General features: G+C 44.5%; 1 protein-coding gene across 3 annotated transcripts in view; it reads left to right on the forward strand.

The window, feature by feature from the left end:
- The window catches only part of GLB1 (galactosidase beta 1), a 126,636-nt gene that overhangs the window by 107,505 nt on the left and 1,940 nt on the right, over positions 1-17,191 (forward strand). For 2 of the 3 annotated variants that reach the window (XM_055284677.2, XM_055284679.2), the window contains one exon: positions 13,721-14,334. In XM_055284677.2, the coding sequence (XP_055140652.2) occupies positions 13,721-14,020 (300 nt within the window). In that variant the 3' untranslated portion in view covers positions 14,021-14,334. Of the gene's footprint in view, positions 1-13,720; positions 14,335-16,590; positions 16,656-17,191 lie in introns of those variants that run through there. The other variant, XM_063612620.1, reaches the window with a different exon arrangement.

The following is a 17,191-nucleotide window of genomic DNA, read 5'->3' on the forward strand; positions in this document are numbered from 1 at the left end:
TGGCAGAACCCCATCTCTACTAAAAATACAAAAATTATCCAGGCGTGGTGGTGGGTAACTGTAATCTCAGCTACTTGGGAGACTGAGGTGGGAGAATCTCTCGAACCTGGAATGCAGAGGCTGCAGTGAGCCAAGAGTGTGCCACTGCACTCCAGCCTGGGTGACAAATCGAGACTCTGTCTCCAAAACAAAACAAAAACAAACAAACAAAGTATGCTGTGTAATTGCCACATATTTTGGGTTTGTAAAAGTATCTTGTAATTATTAATTTGTAACTTAATTCCCCTATAAAACTTCTAAAATTTCTTTCTAAGGAGAGAAATCTCCATGATCTTGGGTTAGGCAAAGACTTCTTGGATTTGACACCTAAGGCATTATCCTTAAAGAACAAAAATTGATAAATTGGACTTTATCAGAATTAAAAATATTTGTTCTTCAAAAAGCATGATTAGGAAAATGAGAATCCAAGCCACAAACTGGGAGAAAAATAATTTTCAAATCATATATCTAACAAAGGACTTATATCTAGAATATGTAAAGAATTCTTATAATTCAATAATAGACAAACAGCCCAGTCACAAAATGAGCAAAGAACTTGAATAGACATTTTACCAAAGAAAGTATAAGATGGCTAAGTACATTTGCATTTGTATACCTTCTTTGGTAAAATGTCTATTATAAACTAAAATTAGTGGCTGATTAATGCTCAACGTTATTAATCATTTGGGAAATGCAAGTCAAAACCAAAATGAAATACTACTTCACGCTCACCAGGATGGCTAAATAGTAAGAAGGACAATAAGCAATGTTGGAAAGGACATGGGGGAAAGGGAATCTTCCCACATTGCTGGTAGAAAGATAAGAAGGTACATTTGGGAGCATAGTTTGGCAATTTCTTCAAGGGCTAAACATAGACTACCATAGAACCCAGCAATTCCGCTCCTAGGTATATACACAAGAGAAAGGAAAACATGTTCACGTAAAAACTTACATGCAAGTGTTTATAGCAGTATTATAATAACTATAAGTTGGAATTAATTCAGATGTCTATCACCTGACAAGTGGAGAAAGCATGTATATCCATACGATTCCTCAGTAAAAACGAATGGAGTACTGATAACATGCCACAACCCAGATGAATCGGAAAAATATTATGCTAAGTAAAAGAAGCCAAAACTAAAAGGCTATGTATTGTATGACTCCATTTATATGACATGTTCAGAAAAGGCAAATCCATAGAGACAGTAGGTTACTGGTTGCGTAGGGCTGAGGGTGGGAATGGAGAGTGACGTTAAGTGGGCATGGGGTTTCTTTTGGAGCTGATGGACATGCTCTGAAACTAACTTGAATAATGGCTGCACAGTCTTCTTAAATGTGTTTAGACTTGTTTTATGGCCCAGCACAGGCATATATCTTGGTGAACATACCTTTGGAATTTTAGGCTTTAATATCCTCTGGCTGCGTGTTTCTATGCACCAAACTCTCATGCCTACTAACCTCACTCTTAAATCTTTTTTTTTTTTATTTTTGAGACAGAGTCTTGCTCTTGTCACGCAGGCTGGAGTGCAATGGCACGATCTCGACTCACTGCAACCTCCGCCTCCTGGGTTCAAGTGATCCTCCTGCCTCGGCCTCTCAAGTAGCTGGGATTACAGCACCTACCACCACACTTGGCTGATTTTTGTGTTGTTAGTAGAGACAGGGTTTCACCGTGTTGGCCAGGCTGGTCTTGAACTCCTGACCTCGTGGTCTGCCCGCCTCAGCCTCCCAAAGTGCTGGGATTACAGGCGTGAACCACTGCACCCGGCCTTAAATCTTATTAATGACCTGAAACATTCCACCATTAAGGCCACAGTTCTTCCTCTACCAAGCCTAGGCCTTACCACAATCTTTTTTATTTATTTATTTATTTTTTAAGACGGAGTTTCGTTCTTGTTGCCCAGGCTGGAGTACAGTGGCACAATCTCGGCTCACTGCAACCTCCGCCTCCCAGGTTCAAGCGATTCTCCTGCCTCAGCCTCCCGAGTAGCTGAGATTACAGGCATGCACCACCACGCCTGGCTAATTTTGTATTTTTAGTAGAGACGGGGTTTCTCCATGTTGGTCAGGCCAGTCTCAAACTCCCAACGTCAGGTGATCTGCCCGCCTCAGCCTCCCAAAGTGCTGGGATTACAGGCGTGAGCCACTGCGCCTGGCCACCACGATCTTTTTTTAAAAGCCATCAGTCCACCTGCCCCCTTGCCCCTTTGCCCTTCTACTCTGCCTCCTTCATTCCTCCTCCATGTAGAATGGATCCACTACTGGTGTCTCTGCTGGTTCACCAGTCACTGAGCACAGCTGAGGGGCTTCTCAGTGCATTCATCGTGGCTACCATCCCCTCATTGTTGCCAGCCTCCAGAAGCCCTCAGATTTGCCCAGCAGTCCTTGGTCTCTCTCTGCTCCTTTCCCCCACTGGCCTTTTCAACCTTCACCACCCTCCTTAAGCCACCTGACTCTCCACCCTCTCCGCTGAAGACCTCATCCTCCTTGACTGCTATCAGGTGTAACTCCTTTGTTCCCTCAGCTTCCTGTCAGACTTATCTCTCTGCCTCCACCCTCATTTCCTGCCCAGTGGTATCTAGGAGGAAGTCTGAATTCTGAATCCCCTCCCCACCTTCTTCCTTCAGGCCAAGACCCTGTTCTCATATTTCCTCTACCTGCATTTTGCCAGCCTTTCCATCTCTCTGCTGAGTTCCATTTTTCAGCCAAAAAGTGGTAACTAGGAGCTCTAGGACCTAAACACAAAGAAAGCCCTCCTGGATCTTCCCCCTTGAGCTAGCAAGCATGTTCTTGTTCCCTCGATCCCTCTTTTTCTCTCCTCCTAATGCAGTAGAGACCAGTGGAAAAGTGTGGGACGTGTTGGAGGTCAGAGGGAGGTTCATCTTGGCCAAGTCATAAAGGTCACATGCAAGAGTTACTGACCCAGGCGTTCTGCTCAACACTTTATAGACTCTATCTCTGTAGCCATCAAAAGAGGCACCTGTGGTAGATGGATCATTATCTCCAGTTTGCAGATGAGTAGCTGGAGGCTTAGAGAGCTAAGTAACTTGTACAAGGTACAGAAGTGCTCAGTGGAACACGTACCTGAGCCCCAGGCGTGTCTTGAAGGCGCATGTGAAAACAGGCGGCATTGAGAACCAGTGAGGAACTCATTATCTAGGCTGGGGCTCTTTACTTATTTGGTCAGTCTGATGAATGCTCTGCATCCCCTGGCTTGAAAGTACATCTCCACACAGTATTTGTGAATGTGTCAAAGGGTTCAGACCCCCAAAAGCCCATCTAATCCATATGTCCACTCAAAAACTTGTACACGAGTGTTCATTGCACCATTATCCATAATTGCCAAAAGGTGGAAACAGCCCAAATGTCCATCAGCTGAGGAATCAATAAACAAAATGTAGTACATCCATACAATGGAATATGATTCAGCAATAAAAAGAAATGAAGTATTGATACATGTTACAACATGGAAGAATTTTGAAAACATTAGGCTAATGAAAGACGCCAGTCACAAAGGACTGTATGTTGCATGATTCCATTTACATGAAATGTCCAGAACAGGCAAATTCATATAGACAGGAAGATCTGTGATTGCCTAGAGCAGGGAAAAGAGAGTGTTGGTTGGATGGAAAGAGAATGTTAAAGGGTACAGGGCTTCGTAATGGAGTGATGAAATGTTCTATAATTGACTTTGGTAATGGTTGTACAGCTCTGTAGTATACTAAAGACTGCCGAATTGTATGGTATATGAATTCTGTGTCAATAAAGTGCCACACACACACAAGGCCCATCCAAGAAGTTTGTGGACTTTGGAGTGAATGATTGTGAAGGTCCAAGGGTACACACATTTCCTACCTAACGCAGAACGAATGTGGTTTCTGTTTTCTGGTGCACAGTGGTCCCTGCTGCTGAGGACAGTCCCAGGCCAGCTCTGGGGCTTCTAAATGATCAACCATCTCAGAACAGGCAGATCCTACTCCCACACTGAATGCTAAGCTCTGACATTTGAAAGAATGAGCACGTTAGCACATGGTTTGAATGCAGGGAGCTGGCAGTTGCGGTGTGGGGATGGACAAAATGATCCCTGAAGCCCCAGCTGTTTCTAAGGCTGTGCACTAACCCCCACATCCTTCATCAGGAGAGGCCCTTGTCAAAGGCCCTGGCACAGGACTCTATGCTCTTCCTATTCATTTTACTGTAAAGAAACTACCTTGATTTAGAGAGCAAAGTCACTGATAAGGGCGATTCATAAGATTAAAAAATCACTTTTGTTTACACTGGCTTTACTTGAGTCGGATGTGGCTTTCTGGTTAATGCCAGATGTGAATGAATATCAACTGGGACTTCAGTAGAAAGGGGTCAGGCATGTTTTACTCTGTCCAGCAGACACAGGGCAACGCTTTGACCTCACTGAGTTCTTATCTGACTAGAAAGTCCATTAGATAGGAAGCGTTCTCCTCCAGTGCTTTCCACGATGTGTCCTGTATGCCAGTGGTCCCCAGCCTTGTTGGTATCAGGGACTAGTTTCGCGGAAGACACTTTTTCCATGGACTGTGTGGCAGGGGGTGGGGGAGTGGGAACGGTTTTGGATGAAACTGTTCCACCTCAGATCATCAGGCATTAGTTAGATTCTCATAAGGAGTGCACAGCCTACATCCCTCGCTGCGCAGTTCACAATAGGGTTCTGCTCCTATGAGAATCTAATGCTGCTGCCGATCTGACAGGAGGTGGCACTCAGGCAGTAATGCTCGCTCACCTCTCACTGTGCGGCCCAGTTCCTAACAGGCCGTGGACCAGTCTGTGGCCTGGGGTTTGGGGACCCTTGCTATATGCCAAACCTGAAATGTCATGTTCTGCCAGTGCAGCAGTGCTTGTGCTATTTATCTCTCTTTCAGCTGGGTGTGGATAAGTCTCCTGTCAATATCCTATGCAGCCTTCCAGCCTTTAACATTTTGTGGTAGGTTTAGGTGCATGACAGAGCATGGTAGTGAGTGTGATGGTGTCCATTTTTCCTTAACCAAAATTATGCTTTGAAGAGTCAAGAATCAAAATAGAATACTGATCAAAAGTAATTCTGTATTTTAAAGATAAATTATCCCACCTTCAAGATGTAAAATAATCATGAAATGAAACAATGTATAATAAACGGTTGAAAGAAATTCCTTCTTTCAACTGTCTGTTGCATCTTGCTTTTGAAATTTCCTGGCTGACACGATGGCTCACACCTGCAATCCTAGCCCTTTGGGAGACCGAGGTGGTAGGATCACTTGAGCTCAGGGGTTTGAGACCAGCCTAGGCAACTTAATAAGACCTCATCTCTACAAAAAAAATTTTTTTAATTAGCTGGGCCTGGTGACATGCACCTGTAGTCCCAGCTGCTTGGTGGGAGATGGGAGGGTTGCTTGAGCCCAGCAAATCAAGGCTGCACTGAGACATGATTATGTCAGAAAAGAGTATGTAAAACTTTTAAAACCTTATCAATATTAGTCACTTAGTCTCAATCCATTTGGAGAGATAGAGGAATAGACCAGAGCCCAAGAGGATTATAAGAGTCTTTAAGAGATATGTAAACCATGCAGCTGGGCCTTGGAGAGGAGGAAATTGTAAGTGCTTAAGATTGCTGGGAAAGGTCTGGTCTTCCTAGTGGGAAGGACATTTTGTGCAGAGGGATTGATATTTTTCAAGAGAATAGTATAGTAATAAGTATATTTGGTCTTTGTCCCTGGTTCCAGGGCCCTAAAACCCTTGGAATTTTCTGAGTGGGAGGAGTGTCTTTTGTTATTTGTAACTAGCCTCTTTCAGTCCCACCTGGGTTTATGCTAATGAGGCGACTTAGGATGGAGCCCCTAGATAACTATAGGATAGTTATAGGGGCATGATGGCACCTGCAGTCCCAGCTACCCGGTGAGAGATGGGAGGATTGCTTCTTCTGACTTGCGTGCCCAAACTTCTCCTGGTTTTCCTCCCTCTCTTTGTTCTTTCTCAGGCTTCTCTCTCAGCTTCTATGTTGCAGTCCTCAGGACTTGGTCCTGGGCTCTCTTCCTACACTTTTGGGGGATGTCCTCACAGATGTACCGGACATGCTTACATTTCCTTTTCCAGCTCAGCTCTTACAAGACCACCTTTGGGGGTCTCATAGGCACCTCCAGCCTGATAGGTATAAAACAGAACTCTCTCCCTGTTACCCCTGAAAGCTACTCTTCTGCTGGAGAAGTGGTCCAGAGAGAAGGAACAGAGCTGGACTTGAGTGTGGCAGTAAGGAGGGAGGGCGGTCCAGCTTCAGGAAATAATAATAGTACCAGCCACATCTGAGAGCTTACCATGTGCTGGCCACTGTACTGAGTGCTCACAGGTGTCTTCTCACCCAGCTCTTCTCAGCAATCCTGAGAAAGGCACAGACATGGCTGAGGAAGCCCCAGTGGGATTTGGTGATTGATCGGTGAAAGCGGAACTAACTAAGTAGTAGATGGCTCTACTATTTTTAAATTGAGTTTTTAAATGTCACTCACTTTCCTGAAAAGTAGCATGCTTAGGCACCTTCTGACCATGGAGATGTGTATCAGTTAGCTTCTGCTGCATAACAAGCCACCCAAAACTTAGTGGATTAAAACGGCAACAGTTTATTTAGTTCACAATTTTTCAGTATTGGCAGACCAAGTGATGGTTTTGCTGGTCTCAGCTGGGCATGACCACCTGGGTGTTAGCCATCTCTCGCTGAGGCAACAGAGAAGATGAGTCCATGTCTCTTGATCATCCAGCAAGCTAGCCTAGGCTTGTTCACATGGCGACTGAGCAGGGTTCAAAGAAAGAATGCAAATGCGCAAGGCTCCTTAAGGCCAAAGTCAGGATTCACATGTCGCTTCTTCCACGTTGTTTGGCCAAAATATGTCACTAGACCGGCCAGATCCAAGGAATGGAGAAACATATTCTCCCCCCCCCTTTTTTTTTTTTTTGTTGAAATGGAGTCTCACTCTGTCACCCAAGCTGGAGTGCAGTGACACGATCTCACCTCACTGCAACCTCCGCCTCCCAGGTTCAAGCGATTCTTCTGCCTCAGCCTCCTGAGTAGCTGGGATTACAGGCGCCCGCCACCACGCCCAGCTAATTTTTGTATTTTTAGTAGAGATGGGGTTTCACCATGTAGGCCAGGCTGGTCTGGAACCCCTGACCTCAGGTGATCCACCCACCTTGGCCTCCCAAAGTGCTGGGATTACAGGAGTGAGCTACCATGCCCAGACAGATTCTACTTCTTGATAGAGGGAACCACTAAGAATTGGGGTCATCTTTTCAGTATCCCACAGGTCTTAACAGTTTTGGACCCTACTTTCATCCTAAATTTGGTATGCTTGTTAAACGTCTTTTTTTGTCTAATTTGCAGTTATGCATACCTCCTATAAGACCTACTATTTCCATCTAATTCACTGTTTCCAGTTGCACAAGTCCCGTGAACTTTGAAACTAGACCATCAGACTTCTCTCAACAAAACCTGTTAGAACTTTTGTGAATGGGTAAATAGGCTAGAAGTGAAAGAAGGTCTTCTTCAGTTTTTAGGTTGTGAACTTTATAACAAATATGACATGAGGCAGTAGTTTTTGCTTATCAGTTCCTAGCTTGGTTCCCGATGTGTGAGGTGGTTTGATGACTGTTGTTAGGTAAGCTATTATATTAAAAAGGTCTAGCAATGGTGGAACTGTTGGAAGTTGAGAAGGCAAAAGAATTTTTATTTGGGATTTGATGAGAAGTGATTTATCTTTTATGCTATTATTTTATGCATTTGATGGCTTCAGTTCTATTTGGACCTGTCCCAAAATATAGAGAAACCATAAAGTTATTTAACTTCATTACTTTAAGAATGAGGAGGAAGCAAAAAAGTATGATTTGCGTCAGCTGCAGAGCCCTTTGGGGTTCTGAAGGAAGGGGAGAATTAATCTCCTGTGTATTTCAGTGATATCTATTTAACCTCTTATTTCTAAGCAAGGCTTGTAAGAGGCGTTTACCTTTTTTTCTTTTCAATTCTTCTCTTTTTCTTCCCTTTCGCCCGGGTGAGCATCATAGTGATTCATGAGTTCGGTGTGTGAGAGCCTTTAACCTTGGGAACTGGACCTTTGTCTTTTCCATTTTAAGTCCTGCAAGTGTCTAAATGTTTTCTTTCAGAGTGTGACAAAGGCAGCATTCACCCTGAGCTTATTGTTGCTTTTAAAGGAGCTCCCAAAAAATTTTGGAAAATTTTAAACTACAACTTAAAACAGTAGTGAGACCAGGCATAGAGGCTCACACCTGTAATCCCAACATTTTGGGAGGTAAAAGCAGGAGGATCACTTGAGGCCAGGAGTTTGAGACAAGCCTAGGCAACATAGTAAGATTCTATGTCTATTTTAAAAAATGGTTTTTAAGTTAGCTGGCCATGATGGCTAACAACAACACGTGCATACCTCCCCCTGATAGTTTCACACCTATAGTCCCAGCTACTCGGGAGGCTGACACAGGAGGATCGCTTAAGCCCAAGAATTCGAGGCTGCAATGAACTATGATAGTGTAGCTGCAGTCTAGTCTGAATGACAGAGTGAGACCCTGTCTCCAAATGGAAGGAAGGGAGGGAGGAAGGGAGGGAGACTTTTGTTTTAAATTCCATTTATCCAGATAGTTTAAAACAGACAGACAAGCACATGAAACTGTCTGATCAACAAAAAAGTAGGTCAGGCATTTCCAGGAACGTCACATTTATGAAACTATTATTATTGTGCCTTGGTGATTACAGCAAAGGGTGGAGAGTCTGCCAGGGTCAAGCCGTGGTCAGAGAAAGTCGCTTTGTCATGGAACTGTTTTAACTGAGACCTGCCTTAGGAAGCCCCAGAAACCACTGCTTGGTCCCCATGGGGCTAACTTCATTAAGAGTATATCTACTTTTAGATCGTATTCAGCAACACGGGCATACCTCCCCACCAGAAATAATTGCAAAAGCATAACTTTTTAAGAGAAATAAAAATCAATGTATATATTTTTTAAATAGAATTTTTGAAGTTAAATTATATTAAAGTGTTTTTTCATTGGTTCTAATCAAGGAGGGAAGGCAAATGTTTTTCTTTTAGTGAACAATATTCTTTAAAACTCTTAAACTGGGAGCAGAGGAATGTGAAGAATTCTTTCAGAAGGGCTTCATGTCACCTCTTCAGGGAATCTTTTCTTGGCAGAATTATCAACAAGTATCAGCAGCCATGAGTGCTACTAAGTGTGTATTGAATATCACTCTCCTGCGTGCAGAGAATCTCGCCTCAAATAAAACGGACAAAGCCTTTCACTTCCTAGAGCCTGTGTTATAGCTGGAAATAGCTCATAAACTAGTCATCAAATAAAAGATATGAATTTCAAATCATGATAATAACTGGAAGAAAAAGAAAAAATTAAAGGATAGTGAGTGACTTGGAATGGAAAGCCCAGCATTAAGGAGGAGGATCGTGGCCCTGCCTGAGTGATGAGAAGGCTTCAGCTTGAGGTGAGTGGTGTTAGCACATGGGGACTAGCTGATGCCCAAGCAAAACTAACTGAAAGTAATTGGGGAGCTGTGCGTGGTGTGCACATCCGAAGATCCAGCTTCTCAGGAAGCTGAGGTAGGAGGATCGCTTGAGGGCAGGAGTTTGAGGCTGTATTGTGCCTGTGAATAGTGACTGGAGTCCAACATGGGCAACGTAGCAAGATGTGAGAGAGAGAGAGAGAGAAGAGAGAAGAGAGGAAGGAGGAGAAGGAGGAGGAGGAGACGGAGAAGAAGAGAGGAGAAGAGAGAGAGAGAAGAGAGAAGAGAGGAAGGAGGAGAAGGAGGAGGAGGAGACGGAGAAGAAGAGAGGAGAAGAGAGAGAGGAAGAAGGAGAGGAGATGATAAGAGAGGAAGAAGCAGAAGAAGGAGAAGAGAAGAGAAGGAAAGAACGAAAAGTATAGTGGAGAGTGGAGTGAGCAAGGGGGAGTGCCACAGACACAAGGAGGAAAGGAGGAAGGTATGGGCTGTGGACCACAGGAAGGAGGTTCGAAACAGGAATGTGTAAAAAGAATCCGATTTTCACTTTGGCAGCTGTGCAGAACCTAGATTCCAGAGTTAATAAAGTCAAGAGACTGTGAGGACGCTGCAGCAGTCTAAGACAAAATTGATTTATGACTTGCTCTGGAAGTCAGGCTGTGAGGCTAGAGAGAAATGGAAGGATGATGGTCTGATAATGAAGTCACTAGAATCTCACTATACCTTAGCTCTGTAGTCCAGTGCAGTAGCTTCTTGTATAATATTGTTGGGGGTTTTTTGTTTGTTTTGTTGTTGTTGTTGTTGTTGTTGTTTTACTGAGTCTTGCTCTATCACCCAGGCTGGAGTGCAGTGGCTCAATCTCAGCTCACTGCAACCTCCACCTTCCAGGTTCAAGCGATTCCCCTGCCTCAGCCTCCTGAGTAGCTGGAATTACAGGCACCCACCACCATGCCTGGCTAATTTTTGTATTTTTAGTAGAGACAGGGTTTCACCATATTGGCAAGGCTGGTCTCAAACTCCTGACCCCGAGTGATTTGCTCGCCTTGGCTTCCCAAAGTACTGGGATTACAGGCATGAGCCACCACACCTGGCCTTGTATAATATTCTTTACAAGAATGTTCATTTTTAACCACATATGGTTAAGTTTAAATTAAATGTGAAAATTCAATTCCTCCTTCACACTTTTTTTAAAAATAGCTACTCTTTATAGTATCACTAAAGTTGGACACATGCATATCCCATGACCCAGCAATTCCATTCCTAGCATTCCCCTCCTGTAAGAAACATGTGCATGGCCAGGCGAGGTGGCTCACGCCTGTAATCCCAGCACTTTGGGAGGCTGATGTGAGAGGATCACTTGAGACCAGGAGTTTGAGACCAGCCTGGGCAACATGGCGAAACCTCATCTCTAAAAAAATACAAAAATTAGCCAGGCATGGTGGGGCATGCCCGTAGCCCCAGCTATGTGAGAGGCTAAGGTGGGAGGTTGACGCTACAGTGAGTCGTGATGGTGCCACTGCATTCTAGCCTAGGTGTCTGGAGTGAGATCTTGCCTCAAAAAGGAAAAAAAGAAAAAGGTCAGGCATGGTGGCTCACGCCTGTAATCCCAACACTTTGGGAGGCCGAGGTGGGCGGATCTCTTGAGGCCAGGAGTTGGAGACCAGCCTGGCCAACATGGCAAAACCCCATCTCTACCAAAATTACAAAAATTAGCTGGGCATGGTGGTGCACGCCTGTAGTCCCAGCTACTCAGGAGGCGGAGGAACAAGAAGCTCTTGAACTTGGGAGGTGGAGGCTGCAGCAAGCCAGGATTGCACCACTGCACGAAAACCTCCCCCGAGCAATGGCTGCTGCTTCTCTCCACCCTCCCAATCTCAAGCAAAAGCCTCTTCTGACCAACGCTAACCCAGAACCATCCAGGGAAGGGGATCCAGGGAAAACAATTCCCAGCTTACCTACCAGGTGCACAGTCCACCCGGCATGTGAGGGCCCGTCTCTTGGATGCTCATGAAATGGAACTTGAGGTTTGAGAAAGGACAAAACCTCCACTTTGTTCACCTGCTATTTGGTCAGGAGTTGCCTTGGCCTGTGTCCTGAGCATAGCATGAAGCCTGTGTGGTGCGTGCCATTCCTCGGGTGCTGCTCATAAAGCCCTCCCACTTTTCTGTCTTCCCCCTTGACCGCAAAAGTAAAGTGCTACTGTTCTCTAATACTGCAAAAACAAGGCACCAGCAGATTTTAAGCTGATAAAAACCTGGTAAAGCTGTCATTGTATATACCTTTTAGGATGGAATGAGATAACATATCCCAGGGGTAAAAACAAGAGTGAAATAGTTCTGAGAACTGTGAAACTGTCATCCTCTTTCTAAATGACTTAATCCAACAGACAGGTGGTTTTTAATCACAGACCCCCTTCTTTTGTAGGCATGTGAACACCAACATCTTTTCACTTTAATCATGTAAGGAGTGCTACCACTTACAGGCCACACACTGTTCCTTCATCATCATTGTCCCCAGTGACTGGTATGAAAAAATTGAGCTGAGACCTGCCCAAGGTCAGACAGCTAGTAAGTGGCAGGACACAGATATGAACCCAGGTAGGAAATTCAGAAGGATCTAAAGTAAAGGGGACACTTGGAGGCTGAAAAATAGCCCAAACATAAGAAGACTGAGGAGCCCTGGGGTGAGCAGCAGAGTTGTGTTGCAGAACGTGGAGAGGATTAGGGCTCAGCAGGTGTCAGCCATGGCTGGGCCTCCTCCAGGCTGTCTCCTGGGATATCTGGGCCATTGTAGGTCGCAGTTTCTTTCCTGCCTCCCTCCTTTCTTCCATTCCTCTTTCCTCTTCCTTCTCGCTTTATGTTTTCCTTTCTTCTCCCAGATTTTCTCTTTCTTTTGCGTGTATGTGATCTCCCCTTCTTCACTTTCTTTCTTCATAATAGAATGTTCCATCTATTCAGCCAGCTGTTGATCCTAGCCTTTGAGCTTTGAGCAAATCTTTTTTTTTTTTTTTTTTTTTTTTTTTTTTTTGAGACAGAGTCTTGCTCTGTCACTGCCCAGGCTAGAGTGCAGTGGCACAATCTCAGCTCACTGCAACCTCTACCTCCCCGGGTTCAAGTGATTCTCTTGCCTCAGCCTCCTGAGTAACTGAGATTACAGGCATGTGCCACCACACCTGGCTAATTTTTATATTTTTAGTAGAGACGGGGTTTGACCATGTTGGCCAGGCTGGTCTCGAACTCCTGACCTCAGGTGATCTGCCTGCCTTGGCCTCCCAAAGTGCTGGGATTACAGGCGTGAACCACTGCACTCAGCCCCTTTGAGCAAATTTTACCACATACAGAGAGGCTGTGTAGACAGACCTAAACATGGTCCCTGTTTTTTAGGAGTTTATCCTCCACTTTCAGTTTTGTTATGGGAAGCAGCTTCCCCTACTCACAGAAATTGTTTATGCAGCCTATAGCATCACCTCTGCTCCTGAACCAAACACGGAGTCCACACCCTAACTCTGAGGGTGCCTGTAAGAGTCCTTAAAGCATAGCAGTAATATAGACACCCAACTGGATGAGCCTCTTCCTCTCCCTCACCCAAACCCCCTATCCCTCTTGAGGGGTTGTTTTGGGGACCACTCCTGGTACCTGTCTGACCTCAGGATGCAGGCCCTGGAGTCCTCTGTTCCCTGTGTTCACCAGGTGTACAGCAGATAGTGAGGTCAAGACCTGCCTCTGGGAAAGGAGAACAAAGAAGGAAAAGATCTACTTAAGGAAGCAGTTCAGCAGTTGTCTTCTGTGTACAGAAGTCAGGCAGAGGCTGGTCTGTGGGTACAGGCAGCACCTGGGAACCAGGATGAAATTCAGAAACTTCCACACTGTTCTCTGGTACCAACATCGGTGGCCGCTGAAGCCCGTCAGAGGGACCAAACCTGTATTTTCCTGAAGCAGGAGTGGGTCTTTGGGGCAAGTTTTTGTTATCCCCCAGCCACCTTCTTCCCACCTTGGCCAGTTATCCTAGCAAGAAGCTAAAACCGAGGCTGGCATGGGCCTGGCTGTCAGCCTCGCCTTTCTGGGGGCATTTCTTTCCTCCATTGCTGCTGGCCTGCCCTACATCAGGGCCCCCACCTTCCTCAGGGCTTTCAGTGCATCTGGGGTTGATGGTTTTCTGTCTCTCTCTCTCCAGGGCCAGGTCTGGATTAATGGCTTTAACCTTGGCCGCTATTGGCCAGCCCGGGGCCCTCAGTTGACCTTGTTTGTGCCCCAGCACATCCTGATGACCTCGGCCCCAAACACCATCACCGTGCTGGAACTGGAGCGGGCACCCTGCAGCAGTGATGATCCAGAACTGTGTGCTGTGAAGTTCGTGGACAGGCCAGTTATTGGCTCATCTGTGACCTATGATCATCCCTCCAAACCTGTTGTAAAAAGACTCATGCCCCCACCCTTCCAAAAAAACAAAGACTCATGGCTGGACCATGTATGATGATGAAAGCCTGTGTCTTTGAGGGATTCTACCCTGAACATACCTCACAGATCCTCCCTGTCATGCCACATTTCACTGATCGGAATGTGGAACTGGAAAAGGAATTTAGGATGTGCATTTTCACCCGAGGTTTCCCTGCATCCCTGCAGTGCCAAAGCCCCACCTTCAGGGACCACCTGGAATGTGTGAGGGGCTGACAGCACAGTAACATGCGTACATATCTGCAGGGCTGGAATGGAAGCTTTAAAGGTGGTAGTGATTTTTATTTTGGAAGAATCATGTTGCCTTTTTGTTAAATAAAATTTGTACTCCAATGATGATGTCACTGTTTTTAATGTGCAGGTATTAAATTATATGGTCTGACTTAAATCATAACTAGACTTGAGTGGGCTGAATAAACCACTTCACTAACTCGAAGTTCAAAAGGATGGAAAATAGTCTTGGTTTGATCTGTGGACTGCTGCTTTTCTGATCGTTATTTGACTTGCTTTTGGACTAGATGACCTATAAATACAGCTGAAAACAATTATGCAAACAATCTAAATGATTAACAGTTGCACAGTGTACATAGTATGGTGTATCTATATAGAAGCATAGTATTTTAGCCACTAAAATGGTGAGAGATCTATACTTATATGCAAATTTTTTGATACATGAAAAAACAGATTACCTTAAATTGGATCCCATTTTGTGTGTTTCAACGTAAGAACTTCACATATTCACACAGTACAGGCCTATGCATGCACATGTCAGTAGTCAGGCATGCACGTGTGTGTGTGCTGTGTATGTGCACAGATAGGAAAGGACGTGGTGTTTCTGGTATTCCTGTCCTGACATGGAACAGTAGCTCTTATTTGTTGAAGACTTGTTCTACACGCACAGTTCTGAGTTTATGTTTAACTTACTTGCCCCTCACAAGAACACTGAGGAATATACTGTCATCCTGCCGGTCTACCAGATATCACAGATGTACGTGGCAAGACACGGTTTGAGCCCAGGTAGTCTGACTCTAGTGTCTGGGTACACATTGCATACATAGAATATTAATATATGCTTGTGTTGCACAAGAAAGGTTAGGAATAAGCTAAAAATGTTCATATAATTATATCTGGATGGTAAGTATTTGAGAGATTGCTTGCTTTTTCTTATCTGTATTTTTAATTATATACCGAGAATATGTAATTTTTTTTTTTTTTTGAGGCTGGGTCTTGCTCTGTTGCCCAGGCTGAAGTGCAATGGCATGATCATAGCTCATTGCAGCCTTGAATTCCTGGCTTCAAGTGATCCTCCTGCCTTGACCTCCCAAAGTTCTGGGATTACAGTTATGAACCACTACACGCAGCCCTGTAGTTTTGTTTTTTTTTTTTTTAAGGAGGGAGAAAGGAAAGTTTTTTTTATGTCAATCCGTAATGTTTTCTTGGTGGTATATTTTTCCCTCTGTCATAGGCACAAATAATAAATATCTGAGATTGAACAGTGAGTCTTTAAACACTGGTTGAGCCAGCTGCAGGTGGCATAGATGAGCTGAAACAAACACTGGAACTTAGTTAAGGACGTTTTTCCATAGTAGCTTTTTCTAGATGTTCTGCACTATTTGATGTTCGGGCAGATCACAGGGCAAAGGAGGTGCTACGTGGACCCATACCCTCATTTCATTACTCCTCCACTGCACAGTTACCAAAAACAAAATGATACTCAAGAACCATGGCCAAACTGTGATAAGCTTTGGAAAGAAATGTGAAATGACTCCTTTTAAAGCATATGTACATTGGCGAATTGCAGTTCCCCAGCCCTAGAGACAAGCAGAGAATCTCCAGAAAGCACGAGCAGTGGAGTGTGGTCGCCTCATCAGCGTGTACGCTTGCCTTATATTTCACTCATTCAGTCTTCAGAACTACACTGTAAGGTCAAATAGCAATAAGTCCATTTTACAATTGAAAATATTTAAAACTTTGGCAAGAGGCAGAGTTGATTTCAAACCTGGCCTACCTCCCTCCAAAGCCAGAGTGTTTTGTCTTATCAATGTGAGGGAATTTGGATGGGTTTTCCCACCTACAGCACTCCTCTGCCACCCCTTACCCAGGAAGTTTTTGGAAAACAATCTTTTTTTTTATTTTGAAACAGAGTCTCGCTCTGTCGCCCAGGCTGGAGTGCAGTGGCGTAATATTGGCTCACTGCAACCTTTGCCTCCCGGGTTCAAGTGATTCTCCTGCCTCAGCCTCCAGAGTAGCTGGGATTACAGGCGTGCATCACCATGCCCAGCTAATTTTTGTATTTTTAGCAGAGACGGGGTTTTGCTGTGTTGGCCAGGCTGGTCTCAAACTCCTGACCTCAGGTTATCCGCCCACCTGGGCCTTCCAAATTGCTGGGATTACAGGCGTGAGCCATTGCACCCAGCTGGAAAACAGAATCTTAATACATAGATAGTGCCACCTGGGCTCTGGACTCCCCTCAACCCACCCAACTCTATGCTACCTCTCATGGGCACACATTTTGCCTGCTATAATGTTCTTCCTAAAATAAGATGTGCCTTCAGTCATTCCTGATTTCTGTCAATAACCTTATTTCAGATCTGTCCACGAATTGATTGAAAATGTAACTCTCTCTATGGATGCTACCTTTGGAAAATAATAAGGTGAGTACTTTTATTACCTACTATGTAAACCTTTTGTATTAAATTTATCTTTCAGCCACCGTGCCCGGCCTCACAATATACAGTCATTTGTGTCTGATCTCTCTCAGCATACCGTGAGGTTTGTTCCATGTTGTAGCGTGTTCAGGAATGTGTTCCTGTGTGTTGCTGAGTCACGTTCCATTGTATGGATGTACCACATTTTGCTTATCCGTTTGTCAGCTGATGGGCATTTGAATGGTTTCCAGTTTTGACTATTATGAAGAATGCTGATATGAACATCCATATACGGTTATTTGTGTAGTCATCTGTTTTCATTTCCCTTGGATAGATACCCATGAGTGGGATTGTTTAGTCATATAGTAATTTATATTGAACTGTTTAAGGAACTGTTAAACAATTTCAGAATATCTTTTTTGAAGAAAGTGAATAATGAAGAAGAGGCAGAATTACCCTTAGACCTGTAATCCCGGCACTTTGGGAGGCCGAGGTGGGTGGATTGCTTGAGCCCAGGAATTCGAGACTAGGCTGGGCAATAT

The sequence above is a fragment of the Symphalangus syndactylus genome, chromosome 1 (genome assembly GCF_028878055.3).
Source record: "Symphalangus syndactylus isolate Jambi chromosome 1, NHGRI_mSymSyn1-v2.1_pri, whole genome shotgun sequence".
NCBI lineage: Eukaryota > Metazoa > Chordata > Mammalia > Primates > Hylobatidae > Symphalangus > Symphalangus syndactylus.